Source organism: Ascaphus truei, chromosome 9 (assembly GCF_040206685.1).
Source record: "Ascaphus truei isolate aAscTru1 chromosome 9, aAscTru1.hap1, whole genome shotgun sequence".
Lineage (NCBI taxonomy): Eukaryota > Metazoa > Chordata > Amphibia > Anura > Ascaphidae > Ascaphus > Ascaphus truei.
In genome coordinates, this window is record NC_134491.1 from 41,041,547 (window position 1) to 41,064,311 (window position 22,765).

At 42.8% G+C, this 22,765-nt stretch overlaps 1 protein-coding gene across 1 annotated transcript; it reads left to right on the forward strand.

Moving 5' to 3' along the window:
- The first annotated feature begins 2,149 nt into the window (after positions 1–2,149).
- On the forward strand, positions 2,150–17,718 carry LOC142503236 (uncharacterized). Its single transcript, XM_075615395.1, has 4 exons — positions 2,150–2,412; positions 3,802–3,879; positions 4,243–4,883; positions 17,689–17,718. The coding sequence occupies exons 2-4, from the start codon at positions 3,831–3,833 to the stop codon at positions 17,716–17,718; spliced, it is 720 nt and encodes a 239-aa protein (XP_075471510.1). The 5' UTR covers positions 2,150–2,412; positions 3,802–3,830.
- The last annotated feature ends 5,047 nt before the right edge of the window (positions 17,719–22,765 follow it).

The following is a 22,765-nucleotide window of genomic DNA, read 5'->3' on the forward strand; positions in this document are numbered from 1 at the left end:
TTATGTCAGAAGTGCTCACACACAGTCACACACATAGTAACACTCGCAGTCACACACAGTAACACACGCAGTCACAAACACAGTAACACACGCAGTCACACACACACACAGTAACACACAGTCACACACACAGTAACACACAGTCATACACATACAGTAACACACAGTCACACACACGCAGTCACACACACACAGCAACACACGCAGTCACACACTGTAACACACGCAGTCACACACACCCAGTAACACACGCAGTCACACACACACACAGTAACACACGCAGTCACATATAGTAACACACGCAGTCACACACACACAGTAACACACACAGTAACACACAGTCACACACAGTCACACACACACAGTAACACGCAGTCACACACACACAGTCACAAACACGCCCACAGTCACACACACGCACACAGTCACACGCAGTAACACGCACGCAGTAACACACGCAGTCACGCGCACGCAGTCACGCGCACGCAGTCACGCGCACGCAGTCACGCGCACATAGTCACATCGCTGGCAATGACAGAAGTCATTCTTGAAAGTAAAGCAGGATTGTAGCAGAGTTGATAATTACTGGGATACAGACGTGGACATAGGGCCTCATGCAGTAAGCGACGATTATGTGAAATCGGCAAGCTTATCGATTAGTGATGTTATTGGCGTTTTTCCCTCTCCGTATGCAGTAAGTGCCGAATACATTCAAAATCAACCAGAAAACAAATCCGCCCACTCTCACGATGATGAGCCGATCACACACAGGTGTATCGGCGTGCGTGGCGGGGTGCTGTTAGGTTGCACAATCACAAATCTTGCTGAATCAGGCGAAACAAGCATGTTTTTGATTGCGCGCCATATTTAAAGGCAACGTGTACTGCTAATCATTCTCTGTGTTGTTGGGAGTGAGAGAGAGAGAGAGACGCACAGAGCTGGACGATTGAACATTTGCATATTGACTGAGAGACTTGTTGTGTATTGGGTGAGCTTTGTCCTTTGTTGTTTTGTTTACATCTTTGTCTTGTTTTATATGTGGAAGTGGGTCGTGTGATTGCCTGTACATTTCTTGTCTGTTTTTTGTGAGTGCTGGAAGTATGCCCGCAAAGCGTGGGAAGAGTGATGCTGGTGGGAGTGGGAGTGCTACTCGTGGGAGTACGCGTCGGAGTGAACGTTCTGTTCAGGGGAGTGATGTTGCTGGTGCACCGAGTGGTGTTGCTGGGAGTGGGAGTGCTGTTGTTGGGAGTGGGAGTGCTGGTGCTGCGAGTGGTGTTGCTGGGAGTGGGAGTGCTGTTGTTGGGAGTGGGAGTGCTGTTGTTGGGAGTGGGAGTGCTGTTGCTGTGAGTGGGAGTGCTGGTGCTGGGAGTGGGAGTGCTGTTGCTGTGAGTGGGAGTGCTGGTGCTGGGAGTGCTGGTGCTAGGAGTGTGAGTGCTGGTGCTAGGAGTGTGAGTGCTGGTGCTAGGAGTGTGAGTGCTGGTGCTAGGAGTGGGAGTGCTGGTGCTGGGAGTGCTGCTGGTGGCGCAGTTGCTGATGGGGTGGATGGTGGTGGCGTGCTTGCTGGTGGCCAGCTTTTGGAGGCTCTTCCATTGGAAGAAGGAGAGTCCAGTCAGCACCAGCCAAGCTCTGACCCTAAACCTGCTCGGAAAAAACGTGTGGAGAAGCCACGTAATCCTCGCTTCAATGACCAGGAAAATAGGGCTCTTGTCACTGGCATTCTGGAGCACTATGACAGTATATATGGACATTTAGTAGGTAAGTGTAACTTTACATTTATTATTCAAATACATGTGATCCTAGGTCATCTGAGTTTTGTTCATATGCAAATATGGGTACACAATATCTTTCTATGTTCATTAGTGTGGAAACACAGCTTTTTATCATGCCTTACAAGGACAAATAAACACAGGCGGTCAATTTGCCAGAACTGCATACAATATGAATGCAACCTTGCTTACATGTATAGGTTTAGTAGTGAATGCTCATGTGCTGCACATATTACACATAAAACAGCATGTTTGCTATCACTTGGAACAGCTAGCAGTGTAGGAAACTGGTGCTTATATTATTATTCATTTACCTCATATCTTTTATATGTTTTTCAAGGGCGGACAAGTGCAGCAAGCAAAAAAGAAATGTGGGACACAATAGTCATTGGTGTCAATGCCTGTGGGAATAGTGTCAGGGACAAGTATCATTGTCGGAAAAGATTTGATGATATTAGGTCCAAATTGAAAAAGAAAATACAAGACCAACGCGTGCATGCTACTGGCACTGGAGGTGGGCCCACACCACAACGTCTCATATTGACTCCATTGGAGGAGCTGCTTCGGCCAAAATTACTTACCGTCGTCGTGGAAGGCTTGGCTGGTGACCGTGACATTGGAATTTATCCGTCACAATTTCCAGCAGGTGATAAATATTACTGTACTAGGCGTGTCGTTGCTTACAGTTATTTTGCATAGTTACACTGCTTTTTATACTGTCTTCACAATATAAGCATACCTGCATCTATATATGTATATGTCTGATTCTGTATATATATATCTCAAAATAGACATATATGTAGTAGTCCTACTAAAAGCAGTAACTAATATAGCACGTGCCATTGCGTGCTCATTTACATGTGAATTCCCAAAATGCATAGCTGCAGTGGAAGCAATTGATGGTGGGCGAAGATGGGGAACAACAGGGTAGTACACGTGTAACACATGTTCATGAGAAATTATTAGTAGCTACAGGTACAGAACAGAAATATGTATCATGTTATTGTGTATTTTATTGATTTTACTCCGACAAACATGACATTACTGCCTATTTTAAGCATGCATCAAAGAAATTGCATGTAACGGCCTACAAACATCACTGGCACTAACACATCTATAGTTGCTTATGAAAAGGTCCATTTTTGCTTTATGTCATATACAGACAGCATAATGAGGCACACGTAGCATATGTTATGTCATTGTTTTCATAACTTAAACACTGCAGATGACTACTTAGCTCATCTACCATTGTGTTAAAGCAGCTGCAATTAATATCTCATCACAGCATACACTTCAACAGAGGGGGTGGGGTTCAGCACACACACTAATTACAGCCTCATTTCACGGTCAACTTAGTTCACACCATTTGCACCTGTTTCAAGTCATTGAAAGGTGTGGCTGATTAGGCTTTTTGGGGAAGGGAATACCTTTCTTACAACCTGAATAGCACAACTGAAGTTAATCACACTCATTTGAAAGCTTAACTCTAGCTACTAAATGCCCCAACAACTCATTACTTATCAAAGCGTACGTCACACATTAGTTCACTCATATCTATAGTTGAACTACTATGAAAGACACATTATCACACACTGCATGTGTTGTCTTGTTGAGTCACAGCCACATTCAGGTGTGCCACATCTTCGATTAATGTACCACACATATCCTCTACCAAAAACAACACTTTTTGCAATATGACCACCTTCATGATAACCATTGTGAATGGTCATCTCATGATAGTTATGTACATTATGATACTGATATCACTACACAACATATGATTTTTATGTACTCATTTAATCTATTTATCCTCACGCATTACTGCAGAAACATAGTATGTTGTATGTTAGGGAACTCAAAAATTCTAAGTACACAGGCATGTACAGTGTTATTACAACTATTTATGTTCACTTTCACACACATTTTCGGTTAAGGAACTGATGTTGTTAGTTAATCATAAATACAGAACATACAATAAGTGTTTGTTCAATATTTACACATGTAAATGTAAAACTTATGTTATTGTTATATATAGTTGCCCCTGGAGGACATGTGTCACCTGAGATGGAACAAGTGTCTTCACCTGGGTCAGCCAGCTCAACACTACTAGAAGGTGAGTGTATCATTTGCTGGCCATATAATATGTGCTCTTCTATATGTTATGTTGTCATGTGCATTATTTGTTTTGCACATCTTCTTTAAATAGGATTACTTAGTGTCAGTGAAAATTAAGTGTAAGGCAACATGTATTGTGTTAGTGATGTTAATTATCATGTAGGACTTCTGAGTTTAGAGCAACTTTTCATTCATTCATATTTCATACTGAGTCCAAACATTATTCGTAAGTCAAGGTAGTTTTTAATGAGGTTATAAAACGTATGCTAACATGTTAGGTGTTACTTAGGACATAGTACAATTACATAGTAACACAGCATACATTAACATGCCATTTAATAATGTGTACATTTCTTTTTAGAACATCATGGTGATGAGGATGATGAGTATGATGAGGATGACGCCACAGAAGAGACTGAAATACAATCATGTGACCATGAAGAGGTGCCAATAGAAACTGTTGTACCGCCAAATCGTCCATCAACTTCCACATACGATGCAATTGTAGCTTCAGAGGGAAAAATAGTGGACGCAGAAAATCGTCGCCATTCAGACATGATGACAGTGCTGGAAAGGATGATTGGACTGCAGGAAGAAACAGTATCACAATTGGCACATCTCCACAGAGTCTTCATTGAAGTGCCTAAACAGTTGCAAAAAATCAACACCTCATTCGAAGCATTAGTTGTTCAGCAAACACAAGCTAATTACTGGAGAATGACTAATGTACCACAATTCAACACCTCCCAGCCAGGATCTGTTCATGCAGGTCAGTTTTCACCACATTCATCTGATATTCATTCACCAGGCCCAAATGTTACCGGTCAAGTAGCAGAGATTGCTGTGCAGGTTCCTGACGACATACTACCACTGCCATCTGTACAAAATCAGCAGCTGACACCTACAAAGGAGCCCACAAAAACAAAATACAAGCAGTTACTACTGACCAGTTTTTGGTCAAAAACAACAAAAGACACACATGAAACAGACCAACCATCACTTGTGCAGTGTCTACCAACTTGCTCACATGTGTCACTGGGCACAAGCCCTGTCCGTGAACAGTCACTACCCAAAAGCCCTGTAGGTGAATCGCTGCCCAAAAGCCCTGTAGGTGAGTCGCTGCCCAAAAGCCCTGTAGGTGAGTCGCTGCCCAAAAGCCCTGTAGGTGAATCGCTGCCCAAAAGCCCTGTAGGTGAATCGCTGCCCAAAAGCCCTGTAGGTGAATCACTGCCCAAAAGCCCTGTAGGTGAGTCACTGGCCACAAGCCCTGTAGGTGAGTCACTGGCCACAAGCCCCGTAGGTGAACAGTCACTGGCCACAAGCCCTGCCCGTGAAGTGCCAGAGGCCACTCAAAGTGGCTCTGTTGTGCCTAAAGTTGGTGGCAAAAGAAAAAGGAAAATTCAAGAGACAACAAGCAGGCCTGTTACTCGCTCGCAAAAGGAACAAAAAAAATAAATGTTATAATTCAGAAAATATGTCTTTGGCCTTGTTTTGTTGACTTCAGATTATCTAATTACTATTGTATGTATGCTGAAGACTGTGTTGTTTCCAAACTTTCAACTATGTTCTTGTACACGTGAAGTTTTGGAAATGTTAACACTCATAATTAATTGTGTTATAAATATTTATGTTGTAATCGTCTGTTCAGTAATGGTCCACCAGGAGCCAGTTGCTAAGTTTAGAGAAGCTGCCATTGACTTTGCAGCAAAACATTGCATTTGGGTGTGTTAATTGATGTAAGAATTGCATATGCATATTAGTCACATGCAATTATTAAAACACCTAAGTAAGTGCAAACATCTTTCTTGTACGTGTACAGCAGGATTATGTGTAAATTATTACTTACCTTTGCCTTGCTTGGCCATTGTAATTTTGTCCTTTAATCAGTTGTGTGTTCGTTTCTATAACATCTCAGAATGTATAATAATATATATACACACACACACACACACACACACACACACTGAGTGAGTGTGAGTGTGAGTGTGTGTATATATATATATATATATGTATATATGTGTATATATATATGTATATATGTGTATATATATATGTATATATGTGTATATATATATGTATATATGTGTATATATATATGTATATATGTGTGTATATATATATATATATGTATATATATATATATATATATATATATATATATATATATATATATATATATATATATATATATATATATAGTACTATATAAACTGGTATACACAAACTAATACACTTCATGCTTCCTTGTGAAAACACTATTTTAATAATACAGGCCTAATGTTTGAGAAATATCCTAAGTATGAGACTCTAACAGTATTGTGCTTAAACAAATGTTTATTACTTAATTCAATCATGTTTCTCACCATTTAAATAGGTTTCATACAAGGTATACTTAATGCCATCAATGTTGTGTGTACTCCTGCAATATAAAAAAAAAAAAAATATTATATATAAATATATATATATTTTTATAAGAGATATATTTATATATATATATATATATATATATATATATATATATATATATATATATATATATACACACGTATTTAAACTCATGCAGACAGGGAGTTAACCAGACTTTCACATACACACAGAAATGTAAGCGGGGAAAAAACATTTCTTTTTGCAGGTGTGTTTTTACTGATATGCCTGGCTAAGAAATATTTTCACACACTGGTCTTTGTTAGTTTTCAAAAAAACACTATGTGAACGCATTCACAGTCTAGGGATGTTTTTCACAAACGAGATAAAAGAAGGAGAAATGTTTCTCCCACAGTCCCATATCACGAACCACAACTGTTAACCCAATTAGACAAACAAATCCAATTGGCGTTTGAAATAAGGAGTCAAAGTAGTTACTTTTGTTGACCTTGACAAGGAAAAACAGGAGTTTGTTAGCCATTCAGCACATTCATTTTGATGAGCAAATAACACAGACCTGCACACAGCTTTTGTGCTACTCAGACATGGCTGATGAATTCGTTAACAATATTAATCCCCTTTTAGGGTATAAGTACATGATCTGTGAAGCCATCTTGAACAGTCGCGGACAGAAAGCAAGCACACGCCAAATCGATGATTTCATTCGAGCAAAATATCCTTATTACCAAGACCGTAAGCATGCACGGAATTTTAATTCCTCAATAAGATTCACTTTATCAAGTAATGACTTTTTTGAACGTGACCAGGATAAGCTACAACACACCTATGGTTTCTGGAAGATTGCCCCGGAAAAACAATTTCTCCTGAAAGACGGCACTTATATTGTCGTGAAAGGCATATTTATTCCTAATGGCAATAGCAATGTATCCGCTACTACTGATCCGTTTGAATCGATACGTGCTGCAATATCTGCAGCCTCCATTCCTGAAACCCACATTGTACAAGAACAAAAGTACTATGATTATGTACCAAGCCTTTCAGCTGAAATTGCATTGGAATGGGAACCGGAAGAAATGAACCTACCTCCCGACCAATTATTTGAAGAAAGCAGTGGCGATTCCTATGAGCGCATCCTGGAGGAGATATGTGCCATACTGGATTCAGCGGTTGGGTTAAGCGTGGATGAAAATGGCTTGCATTTCTGGAGCGACCAGTTGCAGCCAGGCGAAGAGTTAATTCTAGAAGAATGGTAAATATAACAATCGTTATGCGTTGACTCTGCGTTTAAATTTTTTTTTTTTTTGTAACCACCATTTTCACTTTCAATGCGTGGATACAGCGTAACATTGCAGACTGCATAACATGTAGCGATCACAAACAAATTGTTTCCTAATACAATATAGTAGGACCTGAAAGAGTAGTACACATTGCTGACGGAATAAATATACGTACTTTCCTATCCCTTTAAACATATTAGCAACATTTTACCATTACTCTAACACATACCTGTTTTGTTATCATGCAACATCTACAACATTGAAAACCGGGTCCACCACGTATGACGTGGGACCCTTGTCATGGGCCAAGGCGTCCTTAAAAAGGATTAGTGATGTAAGTCCCGCCCCCAAGCGACGTGCGCGCCTCAAAGCCTATTGGCTGTCATGTTTTGTTATAGTAACGGTAACTGCAGTGTGTGATGCGTGCGGCTCAGTGTTTGTAGGCGTACCCTGGGCGTTAGCCGAATGTTAATTGAGTGGGAGGAGTGTTAGCGTGCGTTTCACGCTGGCTTAACATGACGTCACACGTATTGCATTTGCGCATTGTGTTATCGGCCGTGCTTTCTGTTCAAACACGTCTGTTTAAAAAGAATACAGATGTACTCGTTTAGAACGAATGTAGTTTCGTCTTCATTGTATTTGAAATAAAGATGTTATGTTTACTGGTATTTTCAACATGTATTGAACGCACAACGTACGCTTTGTTTTGCGCATGCGCTAACAGTTAGTGGAGCCAAGCGTGAAGTGCGTGCGCACACAAAGATGTGCGCGCACATCTTTCAGTATACAGGCAACGTTCACTTCTTATACATAGTTATGCCTGCTACAAATTTAAAGAAACATTACATACTGATGAACAGTTTTACTTCTAACATATAAGTGACTGACGTGTGTATGTACACAATCATATAGAGCTGCGTAACGCGTTGTCACGGATGCATATCTAGTAAGGTGCCATCTTTGACCATCATGTGTTTGCTGTATTTCAGAGATGTCGGGGAAGATACAATCGGATCAATGTATGATTTCAGAAGAGTCTACCTTTATATGAGATGATTGTGAGGAGGAGCCACCGACTACTATACTACATATGGAACTAATTTTATATTGCTTGCAGCGCTTATTAACAAACAATTAAAAATGTGATACCCTTATGCCTATATTGCATAAGCACTTAATTAACATAATGATGTTGCAAAAGAGTGCCTCATGAATTTTTATTGAGTGTTCTTTAATGACTACTAACATTTTATGACATGGTGTGTTTTATATATAACAACCATTCCCACTCTGCTAACACATTTGTGTATTCTAATATGTAATGGAACGTATGACTGTCGAAACTATGTAACAATAATAATAATAATATGAGCATGTTCATGTATAGGGCTGCTAGTTGTACGCAGCGATTTACAGACACATGTTTCAGCCTGAGGTCCCTGGCCCGTGGAACGTACAAATGTTTTTTTGCCGCATGAGGCACAGGGAGATAAAGTGACTTGGCAAAGGTCACAAGGAGCCCACACCGGGAATTGAACCAGACTCCCCTGCTTCAAACTATCAGTGCCAGTGTGTGTCTTTACTCACTGAGCCACTCCTTCTCCCAATGTAAAGGACACTTACAACCAAGTAGCCATTTATTTTTAAAATCTCTTGTTACATGGGTATGTAGATAAAATGGTTTGGGACTGTAGCAAATAATGTTACTGGCCAGATGTTATGGTCCCCTCCAATGCATGATGTTCTGAATATGACATCACCATCATGTTATGAAGTACGTTTCTGTGTATATTTCATTAACCTAACTAACTATAGTTTACTGTGTTTATTAATCGTTTAGAAATACATAGTATAGTCAATATGATGATATAAGCTACCATAATAAAGCTGGTGTTATCATTTGTCGGTGTTATACATGGATCCTACACCAATTGATAGAGACACAAACAGTTGTCTTAAAAAGTGTGTCTATGCTAGTGATGAATGTGCTCCCGTAAGTAAACAAATAAGTACAGTTATCCCCTTTTCTCCAACCACCTCTATATTACATTAATGGAAATTATAAGGAAACATACATAAAATGTGATGAAATGTGAGTAATCATTTTGTAATACAATGCACATGAAAGCTCAAGAGTAGCTAAATGCATATACATGATACAGAAAGTACATATATGTAACATTTGTGTTTAAACCAATATGTTGGGTTTTTAGTTCCAATAATTATAGGAAGATTGAGGTAGGCACATCTTATGAGAGATGTCAGCAAATATACATACCATGATCAGTCATACTGGAGATATACCTATAATGCAAAGGAACAATATATAAATTGCAAACATTGACATGCCATCTTCAGTACCGTAAACAACACAGCAAAGTGTGTATTTGGTGTTAAATGTACAACACCATGTATATTTCATGACATTCAAAATGTAAATCAGCCTGGTGTACACATCATCTGGATGTACATGTTACACTGCACCAATAACATTGTATGTAAGCATACTAGAAGCATGAATGATTATGGGCATAATATGTGTTTTGTCTTAGCATAAGGAATAACACAATGCTAAAATATTATTGCTTTGTTACCCAAGTTGTATTCACATACACACAACTAAAGTACAATTGAAGAGGGATTATATAACCTGTGCAACAATAACATACCGGTGCCACATCCCTTTGTGCACACAGCAGAGAAAAGAAAGGTGTGCAACCCATATTCATCTGTGTCCTAACAGAAGGTTATATAAAGAAACATTATTGTTAATATAACATAATTAAACTATAAAAGTAGTACTAGGAACATATGAGTTTGTACTTACAAGAAAAAAATGAATTGATGAGATTCTGTCGTGTCTGGCCACCACTGGCTGTTTGTTCATTTTCAGCAGCTACATGGGTGGGATGCTCGTCTACCAAAGCCTCAGCTAGGTCTGACTGTACATTGTGCCTGAGTGCAACATTGTGCAAAATGCAACAGGCAAGGATAATATCAGACACTTTTTGAGGCTTGTATAGAAGAGCCCCACCAGTTCTGTCCAGACACCTAAACCTGGTCTTGAGTAGGCCAAATGTCCTCTCTATAACAGATCTTGTAGATATATGGGCTGCATTGTACCTGTCCTCTGCTTCAGTTTGAGGGTTTAGCACCGGAGTCAAGAGCCACGGCCTAATTCCGTATCCTGAGTCACCTATAATGAATGGAGCACACATAAGCTGACATTAGTGATCAAATTGTACAATGCCAACATTCCTAAATCAACATGTGTTTTGTGTTAGAACATGTAAATATGTACTCACCCAGCAGCCAACCAGGTTCAAAATGTCCCTCTTCGAACGCATGGAAGACTGAAGAGTTCCTCAGGATAGAGGAATCGTGACTGGAACCAGGGAACTTGGGTACCACATGCATTATCCTCATCGTGGCATCACATACCACCTGTACATTGAGTGAATGGTAGTGCTTCCGATTGCGGTACACATGCTCACTCTGACTAGGTGCAATCAAAGCAACATGTGTGCAATCGATTGCACCCAGCACACATGGTATCCCTGCTATATTATAAAAGCCAGTCCTGACTTCCAGCCACTCTGTCGCCTCTGTAGGAAAATGAATATAATTCCTAGCGCGTCTATTGAGTGCATAGAGAAACTGGGTCAAGGCCCGCGAGAATGTAGATTGCGAGACCCCGCCCACTATGCCCACAGTTGTCTGGTATGACGCGGAAGCAAGATAATGTAATGAGCACAGCATTTTAACAAGCCCAGGGACTGCACGACCTCTGGCTGTGAAAAAATCTAAATCCCCCCTTATCTCCTCATAAAGAGCTAAGATTGCTGCTGAACTCAAACGATAGCGACTTACAATCTCCTCCTCACTCATCCCATCTAACAGGGTTCTCTCCCTGTACAGACGCGGACGAGGCACAAGTTGTCTCCTCTGTCTTCTCCTCTCATCTCCTGTCCCTCTACCTGTCCCTCGGCCTGTCCCTCTCCCTGTCCCTGTCGTATCCGCGTCACTGTCACTGTCCCTCGGTGTGTCCCTACCTTGCCCTATATCATTCTCTTGATCATCAAGCATGTCATAGAAAAGAATGTTCCTGCGTCTCCTAAACATTCGCAACATTTTGAAATGAGTAGCTGTGAATGAGCAGGTAATGTGCGTCCTTTAAATAGGTATGTGATGATGTCAGGTGACATAGTAAAATGCAAGGTGTTACATTAACATAATAAAGTACTTCTGTGGCAAGCTGTGTGCACTTGTTGTTCTAAGTATTTGTTGTGTGTATTCTGCAGGGAATGATGATATTTGGCAATGATGTGACGTGAAGCTTTGTACAAAGATTGCTTGCAAATAAATAGTTGCATGTGCAATGCATGTAACACTTGTGAACGCAAGAGTCAGTCATGTAATGAGACAAAAAGGCTGAGATTGACGTGGGAAAAGTTTTGTGTAACATGTGTAATTATCCATGTTATTGTGACATGTTGGCAACAATGAATAGTCGTGTGCATATGCATGCATTTGTGTAAGGAGGATAGTTGGTATAGAATGAGTTTACAAGGTGTCCCAATGATGAATTACTGTACATGTGTGTATAAGTTAGGTTGAAGTGCTTGTAATGCAACGGTTACAATGTAAACATGCAATGTGATTGAGCGTCCAATAAGTGACGTCATGAAAATAGGGAGGACCCAAAAGTATATGTAAACATGAGAAGACAGATGTACATGAACGTTTAAAGATGTGTGTCACATTACAAGCATTGTGTAATGTAAAGGAAGATGAATATACTGTGTATGTGTGACATGTGTGACATGTGTGACATCATGTAAATAATTGACGCTGAGTTGAGTAAAATGTGTGATATGATGTGAGGTTCTCCTTTAAGAGTGTAGTATAGTATTTTCCCTTGCCACATCATCACATGATGAGTAATGTGACCCGCAAATGCTGAAAACATGTAAAAGTCGAATGTTATGCAAATAAGACACATCAGCTGTGACACAATGCAGGGAATGCCCCCACACTGTAATGCAAATCCCCCTTGTATTGTGAGCAATGAAACGTAAACAGTACTATACTGTTATACGTCCCCGCTCCATTGACTTCCATTGATGTACAGAAGATTTTTTTTTTCTAAGTGCCGTTCCGGCAGCCTTAGCGATCGTTCCCCCGTCCAAAATGCCAACTTTAGTTGGCGGGAGAAATCGGCCATAACATCTCAATTTCGTAGTGCCGATCAGCCCCGATAAGCTGTTTTTTTTTGTTGAATCCAGCCGATTTAAAAAAGTGGCGATCAGTGTCGAAAACAGGCTTATCGGCAGGCGACTGGCCATAACCAAATTATCGGCTCCGAAACCTGGCGATATGAAGCACTTATCGGCGCTTACTGAATCTCAAACCCAATTTTGGCTATAACATGGCCATATTTCCCTTATCAACGCTTACTGCATGAGGCCCATAGTCTGAGCCCGGCTACAAGGAGCTGCAAGGAAAAAATGGGACCAGAAAGCACTAAAGTTGCATTTTTAAAAGGTGACACACTGTGAGTGCTCACTTGCATGCCATTACCCAGAATCCCTGGCTGCCGTGAAAGCGCTGTATGCTAAGAGATGATGGGGAAGCGCGGGGTTACAGACCTGTCTGAGATGTGAACGTGCTCACACGTGGGATTATTATTTGTCATTCCGAAATTGAAACCTAGCAGCTGTGTAAGTAACCTGCGCTGCGCTGCTGCGGAGGGGACAGGCAGTGCTGCGCTGCCGAAACGCCGAGATCAGAACACATCGGGCCTAGAAATAGAGCCGTGCACATTGTGTCACGTTGTAGTGCAAAGTCGTAGTAGCTGCATCTGACCTGGAGAAGTGTAGGATCATCACAGGTGCACACATAAAGAAGAGACCTCAAACACACACGTACACACGTACACACGTACACACGTACACACTACACACTCCCATCACTGAAGAGTACTGTTGTTGGCCTAATACAAGGTATCACATCCTACAACAAATGTACACTTTGTCCTATTGAAAAGACATCAGCGTTTCATGCAAGTGGGTCCAGGAACCCGGTGTGGTGCAGGGGCGGTCCTGCTCTGGTGCTGGATCCCGTGAAAGAGTCCGGGTCTCCAGTGACAACTCCTCCCTGGCCAACTCCAGTCCTCAAGGGCCCCCAACAGGCCAGGTTTTCAGGATATCCCTGCCTCAGCACAGGTGGCTCAGTCGTTCACTGTCACTGATTGACAGGTAGGAGAGGTCAGGAGTGTTGACACGCAGCTGGGGAGCGGTGCACGCGCATCACGTGTGCGCGCCGCGCGGGTTGGCCGATTGGCCCAAATTACACAGCGTCATAGGAGAGGAGAGGGAATTGTGGGTATTTAAGTATGTGATCGTTGTAAGTGATTTTACTCTTTGATAAAGCGTGGGATACCACGTGAAACGCGTCAGAGTGTTCTTTTTGGCTGTTACTATGCCCTAAATAAATTTTTGCACCTAGGATATTTTGTGGTTTGCAGTTTGTGGTTTCCAATCTTCAGCAGCAGCAGCAGATGCACCGCCGTTTTCCCTGTACTCTCTTCAATTGTTCCTTGGTAGGAGCACGCAGGACAGGACCAGGATATCCCCAAGGTCAGCAGTGAGTAATCCATTTACTTCATTTATGTGATCAGTCCCACACACGGTTACCTAGACCACCACATAAGACTTACCTACATGGCTAGTGGCAACATCTATGGGAGTGTGTTTAACATTGGACTATCTGGAATCCTGAGTGTTATGAACTGTCCTATGCTATGAAGATGTTTATATTTTTATATCATGATCAAACATTGCCTACTCCTGGTTAGCATCACAAGTGGGAATTAACCCTCCCCTTCCCTTCTGTGGAGGCATTGAAAGCCCTCCTTGGCGCATGTGCTCTGTAAGTTGCGCTGGAGTATGCAAAGCATCAGGTAAGGAGGAAGCACGCCACGCGGGACATGCGCCCCGATTCCTTACAGTAAGGTGTTTCCCGTCACTATGTAGCTTGATTGATAAGGGTCCAAGTTATTTTTATTTTATTGAGAACGCCAATTTTTTGTATTCTTACATACAAACGTGTATATACACTATGTAGCCAGGTCCCCTCTGGCTCCCCAGACATTCGGTTCTCTCTCTCTTACCTGCGACAGCGTGAGGGCAGTTGCAGGGGTGATCGCGTCACCGGGGGCTCCCGGCAACATCAGCTGCAGGGTGCCGCCATCTGGTGTGCATTTGCGCATGCGCGGAAGTTCGCGCGCGTGCAGTATAGCCTCAGATGCGATATGGCAGCCATTACAGGGAGTGAGAAGAGGCGCTCCATAGTCAGGGACATCCCCCAGTTCGCACATGCGCAGTTAGCAGCGGTGGCGGCCATTACACAGCGCGCACGAGGCCCCAATGTTAAAGAGAGCCACCAAGGACTACAGTTCCCAGCAGCCTCTGGGGACTGCACTTTCACCCTGGTCACAGGCAGCCAGACAGCAAATAAGGCTGACAGATTCTCATGCTGCAAAGTTGCAACAATGTTGTGTGAAGACAGGGATTGTCAGTTAGGAGCTGGGACACAGAGAGGGGAGGGTGTGTTTGTGCAGGGAGGAAAAGTACTCTCCTGCTCTAGGCCAGAAGTCTCCCCTTAGCCCCCAGCTAGGCCCTACTCACCTCAGCTTGTGGTTACTACAGGGACTCCCCTTAGACTAGGGACAGGGTCCTGTAGAACCTAGACAAGTGAGGGTCCAGCCAGGAACCGTGACTATCCTGGCAATTGCTGTGAAGGTGAATTGCGTGAAGGTATAACATCCTCTGCGTTAGCAGAGATAAGAGACATTATAAAGGTGGATCACTCCATGCGGGAGCCACCCACCGTTGAGGCGGAGGCATCTTGGATCATCTCCTGGAACAAGGGATTCCAAGTAAAGGTCATCTGCGCACCCGGTAGCAGGAGCACCGGGCAGGTATTATCCAAGTCACCAAGTGCACCACCTATACACTTCATCTTAGTGGGCAGCGCTGTCCCACACGTGGGTGGGGTTGTGGGACTCTTGGGACTTTGGGTACAAGGACCTTGGGAATACTGTGTGGGGTTAAGGCCCTGCGAGGTGTGTGGATAGTTGTGCTTGGTAGTGTTACAGGGTGACACTGAAGTTATGTACGGTTGATGTCATATTGTTGATGCATGTGTATTATGCTTTATCTGCCCATATAGTAAACCTGTGTTATATATACCTTGGTGTATGTGGTTCATATATGTGGGTCCTGTGTAGGGGGCATTCTACACTCCTAGAATCCTGCACAGGTGGAGGCGCTGTAATTAGAAGATCGTTCCAGAGGATTCACCCCAGGCTTTCACTAGCGGAGGCTCAGACCTCCTGTGAGCCTGACAGGTATACTGCACCACACCTGGTAACATATAGGTTCCCCGCACCCACACTATATGCGATTGAGTGAGGGGGAAGGTTGGGTGGTTACACTATATATATATATATATATATATATATATATATATATATATATATATATATATATATATATATATATATATATATATATATATATATATATATATATATATATATATATATATATATATATATATATTGTATATACATTTATTGCACACATTTGTAAATATGCTCAATAATTAAAGTCCTCTTTACTACAAAGTATAACATATATTTTGCAGGAAAATGGAAATATTTGACCCTTGGGCAGCACACCTGCTTCCCAAATCTACCCATATACTGTGGCTCCTATTCCATCTCCCGGCATGTACAAGGAGATGGGGCTGTACTGGCCGCAGAAGATCTGCAGCAGGCAGCGGCTGCTACTCAGTAAGACATTTTACAAATACTGGACTGTAATGGTTTACAATTACAACCCCATCCAAAGGGAATGGATTCATTTCTGTTTTCTCTAAAGAGAAAAACAGGTACACGGCACCAATATACAAAACAACATATTGCTAAACAAGTGGTTGTGTGTTCCCTGCTTCTTAAGATAACCTAAGTCAATTCACTCTTCATTCAGAGAATGATTTTCTTCTCCAAGGTTGGCATATCCCTGATGGGATTGTACCTTTGGCCATACCGAATTCCCCTTAATTCACTTAGTAACAAGGGATGAACCAAGCACAGAAAGTCTCTAAATCTCAACCCTTTCCCTTGTCCTTCCTCCAAATGCTTGTCTGGAATTCTTGCTTTTAAATGTTGTTTTCTGTATGTTGAAATATATATATATTTATATGTTTACCCTATTTTGCACATCTTGTGTACTGTATGTAGCGGTCATGTAAAATGGCTGCAGTCATCTCTCCTGCTGACAGTAAGGCCTGGTAAGTTGTGGGCATGCCAGCAGTAATTATGGAGGTTTGCCCTCACACCCTGGTGAGGTGCCCTATGTATGGATGGTAGTGGTCACAGGTTTTGACTCCATAATTAGTGATGTCAGAGTTGTGCCAGCCCCCAAAGGATACATACTGTAAGGCACAGCACTGTGTCCAAAGTTAGGTTCTGTAGGAGGAAGAGTAAGAGAAGGAGCAGTTCAAGTGTTATGTTATAATAGCTGAATAAGGAGACTGTGTCCAGGGACCTGGCACAGAATAAGATATCCCTGCGGGGATAGGGAATCCCTAATTTAGGAGGACATTACCTTTCAAAGGGAAGTGCAGTGAACGATGGAGGGCTGATTACACCCCATTGTGGAGGGCAGCATGGCCCACCGTACAATAAAGATGTTCCTGATTATCAACACTCTTGTGCAAGTGTGGAGTTATTGCACAAAGAGGGGCACCACAGAGGAGTTCCTCACCAGGACCATCCCCATGCGGACGCAGGGATCCTGATGAGGTGGAGGCGCTGCACTGGATATAGGTAGGACTCAGCACACTACCTCAGCTGCCTGTCTGGACGGGTCATCCCCATACACCATCATGCGGGAGACTCAGGAGTCCTGTAGCCAACAGGTGCACCATCAGACACTATCACACTGTAATGGGGACTGGTTAGACCACAGGGGCCAATGTGAGATTGGGGGGGTCAGGCAAGTTCACAAAACCCGTTACATGTATATGGTAATTTCTGTGGTAATTACTATTTTTAATAATTTTGTGTTTCTGGATAGAAGTCCATTCACTTGGAGAGAGGCTGGTAATCCAGAAGAATTTACAATGCGTCTGATCTCAGACACGCTATTAGAGAGAGTTGGGGTTCCTTACAATGCATCTGATCTCAGACGCGCTATTAGAGAGGGTTGGGGTTCCTTACAATGCATCTGATCCCAGACGTGCTATTAGAGAGGGTCGGGGTTCCTTACAATACATCTGATCTCAGACACGCTATTAGAGAGAGTTGGGGTTCCTTACAATGCATCTGATCTCAGACGCGCTATTAGAGAGGGTCGGGGTTCCTTACAATGCATCTGATCTCAGACGCGCTATTAGAGAGGGTTGGGGTTCCTTACAATGCATCTGATCTCAGACGCACTATTAGAGAGAGTTGGGGTTCCTTACAATGTATCTGATCTCAGACGCGCTATTAGAGAGGGTTGGGGTTCCTTACAATGCATCTGATCTCAGACTCGCTATAAGAGAGGGTTGGGGCTCCTTACAATGCATCTGATCTCGGACGCGCTATTAGAGAGGGTTGGGGTTCCTTACAATGCATCTGATCTCAGACGCGCTATTAGAGAGGGTTGGGGTTCCTTACAATGCATCTGATCTCAGACACGCTATTAGAGAGGGTTGGGGTTCCTTACAATGAATCTGATCTAAGACACGCTATTAGAGGGTTGGGGTTCCTTACAATGAATCTGATCTCAGACGCGCTATTAGAGGGTTGGGGTTCCTTACAATGCATCTGATCTCAGACGCGCTATTAGAGGGTTGGGGTTCCTTACAATGCATCTGATCTCAGACGTTCTATTAGAGAGGGTTGAGGTTCCTTACAATGCACCTGATCTCAGACACGCTATTAGAGGGTTGGGGTTCCTTACAATGCATCTGATCTCAGACGTTCTATTAGAGAGGGTTGGGGTTCCTTACAATGCACCTGATCTCAGACACGCTATTAGAGGGTTGGGGTTCCTTACAATGCATCTGATCTCAGACACGCTATTAGAGAGAGTTGGGGTTCCTTACAATGCATCTGATCTCAGACGCGCTATTATAGAGGGTTGGGGTTCCTTACAATGCATCTGATCTCAGACGCGCTATTAGAGAGGGTTGGGGTTCCTTACAACGCATCTGATCTCAGACCCGCTATTAGACAGGGTTGGGGTTCCTTACAATGCATCTGATCTCAGACCCGCTATTAGACAAGGTTGGGGTTCCTTACAATGCATCTGATCTCAGACGCGCTATTAGAGTGGGTTGGGGTTCCTTACAATGCATCTGATCTCAGACGCGCTATTAGAGAGGGTTGGGGTTCCTTACAATGCATCTGATCTCAAACCCGCTATTAGAGAGGGTCGGGGTTCCTTACAATGCATCTGATCTCAGACGCGCTATTAGAGAGGGTTGGGGTTCCTTACAATGCATCAGATCTCAGACGCACTATTAGAGAGAGTTGGGGTTCCTTACAATGTATCTGATCTCAGACGCGCTATTAGAGAGGGTTGGGGTTCCTTACAATGCATCTGATCTCAGACTCGCTATAAGAGAGGGTTGGGGTTCCTTACAATGCATCTGATCTCGGACGCGCTATTAGAGAGGGTTAGGGTTCCTTACAATGCATCTGATCTCAGACGCGCTATTAGAGAGGGTTGGGGTTCCTTACAATGCATCTGATCTCAGACACGCTATTAGAGAGAGTTGAGGTTCTTTACAATGCATCTGATCTCAGACACGCTATTAGAGAGGGTTGGGGTTCCTTACAATGCATCTGATCTCAGACGCGCTATTAGAGAGGGTTGGGGTTCCTTACAATGAATCTGATCTCAGATGCGCAATTAGAGAGGGTCGGGGTTCCTTACAATGCATCTGATCTCAGACGCGCTATTAGAGGGTTGGGGTTCCTTACAATGCATCTGATCTCAGACGTGCTATTAGAGATGGTTGGGGTTCCTTACAATGCATCTGATCTCAGACGTTCTATGAGAGAGGGTTGAGGTTCCTTACAATGCACCTGATCTCAGACGCGCTATTAGAGGGTTGGGGTTCCTTACAATGCATCTGATCTCAGACGCGCTATTAGAGAGGGTTGGGGTTCTTTACAATGCATCTGATCTCAGACGCGCTATTAGAGAGGGTTGGGGTTCCGCAGAATTTTGCAATATAATTTTTGGGTTTCTTTAAAAAAGGTGGGAACCCCCTGCTCTAGCACCGAGATGCGCAAACTGTGTGGGGTGCAAGGACATTTTCTGACGGAGGCCCCACTCTTGTCGACACAACATTTATACTGATTGCCGGGGGAGAGTGTGGGGCCTCTGTCGCATCGCCATGGCAACGTGAAATCACATGACACCACGAAGCTGTATTGTCATCGTCGTAACGTCACATGACGCCACAGGGATGAGATGCTGGAGAACAGGTAAGGGGGAGGTGGGAGCAACGTTAAAGCTCTAGCACATGCAAAACCAGCTGGGAGATTTATGTGAATCGAGACATTTGTTGCAACATGCAAGTTTGCGCGTTATTGGTTATTAGATGAAACACATTTTGCTATAGTACTGTACAATGTTACATTACATACAATGCTATCTGCCCGTTTGTGACACAGAAAATGGGATTATTACATGGCTTCATAGACTTTGCTGCTGTGGAATTTAATACCAAAATGATTGATTTTGGGCCAGATTTATTTATTTTTAAACCATTTTAGCCTTGGTGCATGCAGGAGTCGCTGGGTAAATCTTAGCCTGTATGAGAAATAGTTTACGATTCATATAATGAACCATACCCCTTAGATAGGATATACTAAAGCATTAGAGCATAGGAGAATAAGTAACAATCCCCTAACTGGTGCTACAAAACATGACTGCAAGGTAAGACAATATGTCGAGCAAATCCGGGATCCATGTATCATTATACTAAAGCAGGCCCCTTAATGGAACCATTCCCCAGAAATGTGGCTTCTCAGCAGTAAATAGGTGAGGCAGAAGTCCTCTGAGGGCAACAAGCACATTGCAGATCGTAACAGCAAGGAGACGTCCCCATCAGAGACCAATGGGTCTGAGTCATTTTATCATTTTATTCTCCAATTTATTTAGGCTGTGCCCCTTGTGAGGATCACCATTCATCCCTTACATCAGCACTCTTCCCTGTCTGAGGATTGGGATTATTGCAGATTGCTACAGGTGTTGCCTGAAGGTTTAGGGGAACTGGATAGCCGAGTGTTATGCAGAGGATGAGAGAGTTATACGAAGTTATGGCAGTGGGGATGAAACCTAATTTCAGATAACCCAGGCAGGTGTACCCATATAAAGCTTAACGCATAAGGATGAGAGATATGAAAACCTGAAGTGACTGATGCTGCCTCTGGAGCCATTTTTCATATTAAATAGATAGTCTCAGATAATATTCTTCTGCAGTATGGGAGAGAGCCCAATAGTGAGTAGGTGAGAATGGGGGAGGGAGAGATGGAGTGGGGTTGTAAGAAAGGGTATGAGGTCAGTTGAAGTGCATCAGGGTTTTGACCCTGATTTTCCTGCCCCAGAACACCTCACACTTCTGACTTAAACAAGGATGTTACATTTCCTCCAATCATTTGCACAAAATGCCTCTAATGTACATGAATGTTCCCCAGAAATCCTGGGGTGTGCCCGGGTCCAGCCTGACAATATCTTCCAAGCCTAGGAGGGATTTGAAATGATTTATTAGTCTTGCAGGGATTTGGCCCAACTGATCACAGAGATCACAGTATAAAGAGGTGTCAGCTCGTACAAATGCAGTATCCAGGCAGTCATCTAACAGAGAAGGATGTGAAGGGATGTGGGGCTCGCTAAGCCCATTCTGCACACAAATCCCAAAGCACGTATTTGGTCACTTAGGGTGCCGGGTCTGTGTGTGACAGGCACCTAGTATATTCCTAAAGTGAGGTTCTGCTCCTGGGGTCGGGTATGTGCTCGGCACTCTTATACATTCTTTACATGCCGCTGGGAGAGAAGGACAGTAATGCAAATCAGAACTCTGCAGGGCCCCCTCTGCACAGAAAAGTGTAATAACAACAAATAATATGTGCTGCACTCTGTAATGTTAAGTACACTGTACTGTCAGTCAACAAATACTTGAATGAGTATGAGTTAGATATGGAGTAAAATAAATATACAGCTGGAAGACAGGCGAAGATACCAATATGCAACACAAAGAGTAACAATGGACTGTCCCTTTCTTCTCACCATAGTTACTACCCTTGTGTGATGGATTGAGGACTGCCTTCTACTTTATTTGTGTTATCACCAAGCTGCAAGTTGACATTTTATGCTCCAAAAAGGAAAACATAGAAATAAAATTATTTTACTGTGCTGCATCTTTATGGGTTTGATTCTGGTTTGTACCTTTGTGTGTGTGTATCTAGGTATATGTAGATGTATATGTAAATGTAGATGTGTGTGTGTGTGTGTGTGTGTGTGTGTGTGTGTGTGTGTGTGTGTGTGTGTGTGTGTGTGTGTGTGTGTGTGTGTGTGTGTGTGTGTGTGTGTGTGTGTGTGTGTGTGTGTGTGTGTGTGTGTGTGTGTGTGTGTATACACACACACACATTTGTTTATCTATGTATGTGCAGTTGCCAACAAAAATTATCCAGCAATCTGAAACCCCCGTTGTGTCACTTTTTTCCTTATTTAAATGGATCTTTACATTTCAGCATCTTCCCTATAGCATAACAGCTGCTGTATACCTCTGTATACCAGTGTCCTGGGAGTCCGCCGAACCCTGAGTGTTTCTGAGACATGCTTTATGCTTCATTTGTACCGAATGTCAACAGATTGTCTCTACATCTAAAGAGACATTTCTGCCACATGCGCAGAGGAAAAGGTGCAGTTAGTGAGGTTCTTCCATGACAGAGAGACTTGGGATGCTTAGCCATTATCCTGAAGACAGGGTTACCGGGGGACGACGACTACACAGGGATTTAATCAAATATAGCTAAAGTACTGTATACTGGGCACTTCTAAGGGCTCTAAATTCTGACCGATGGGAGACACTGAAGACACGTTAAGCATATAAACATGTGATCTGGTGCACACGTGTGACCATGACTCTATT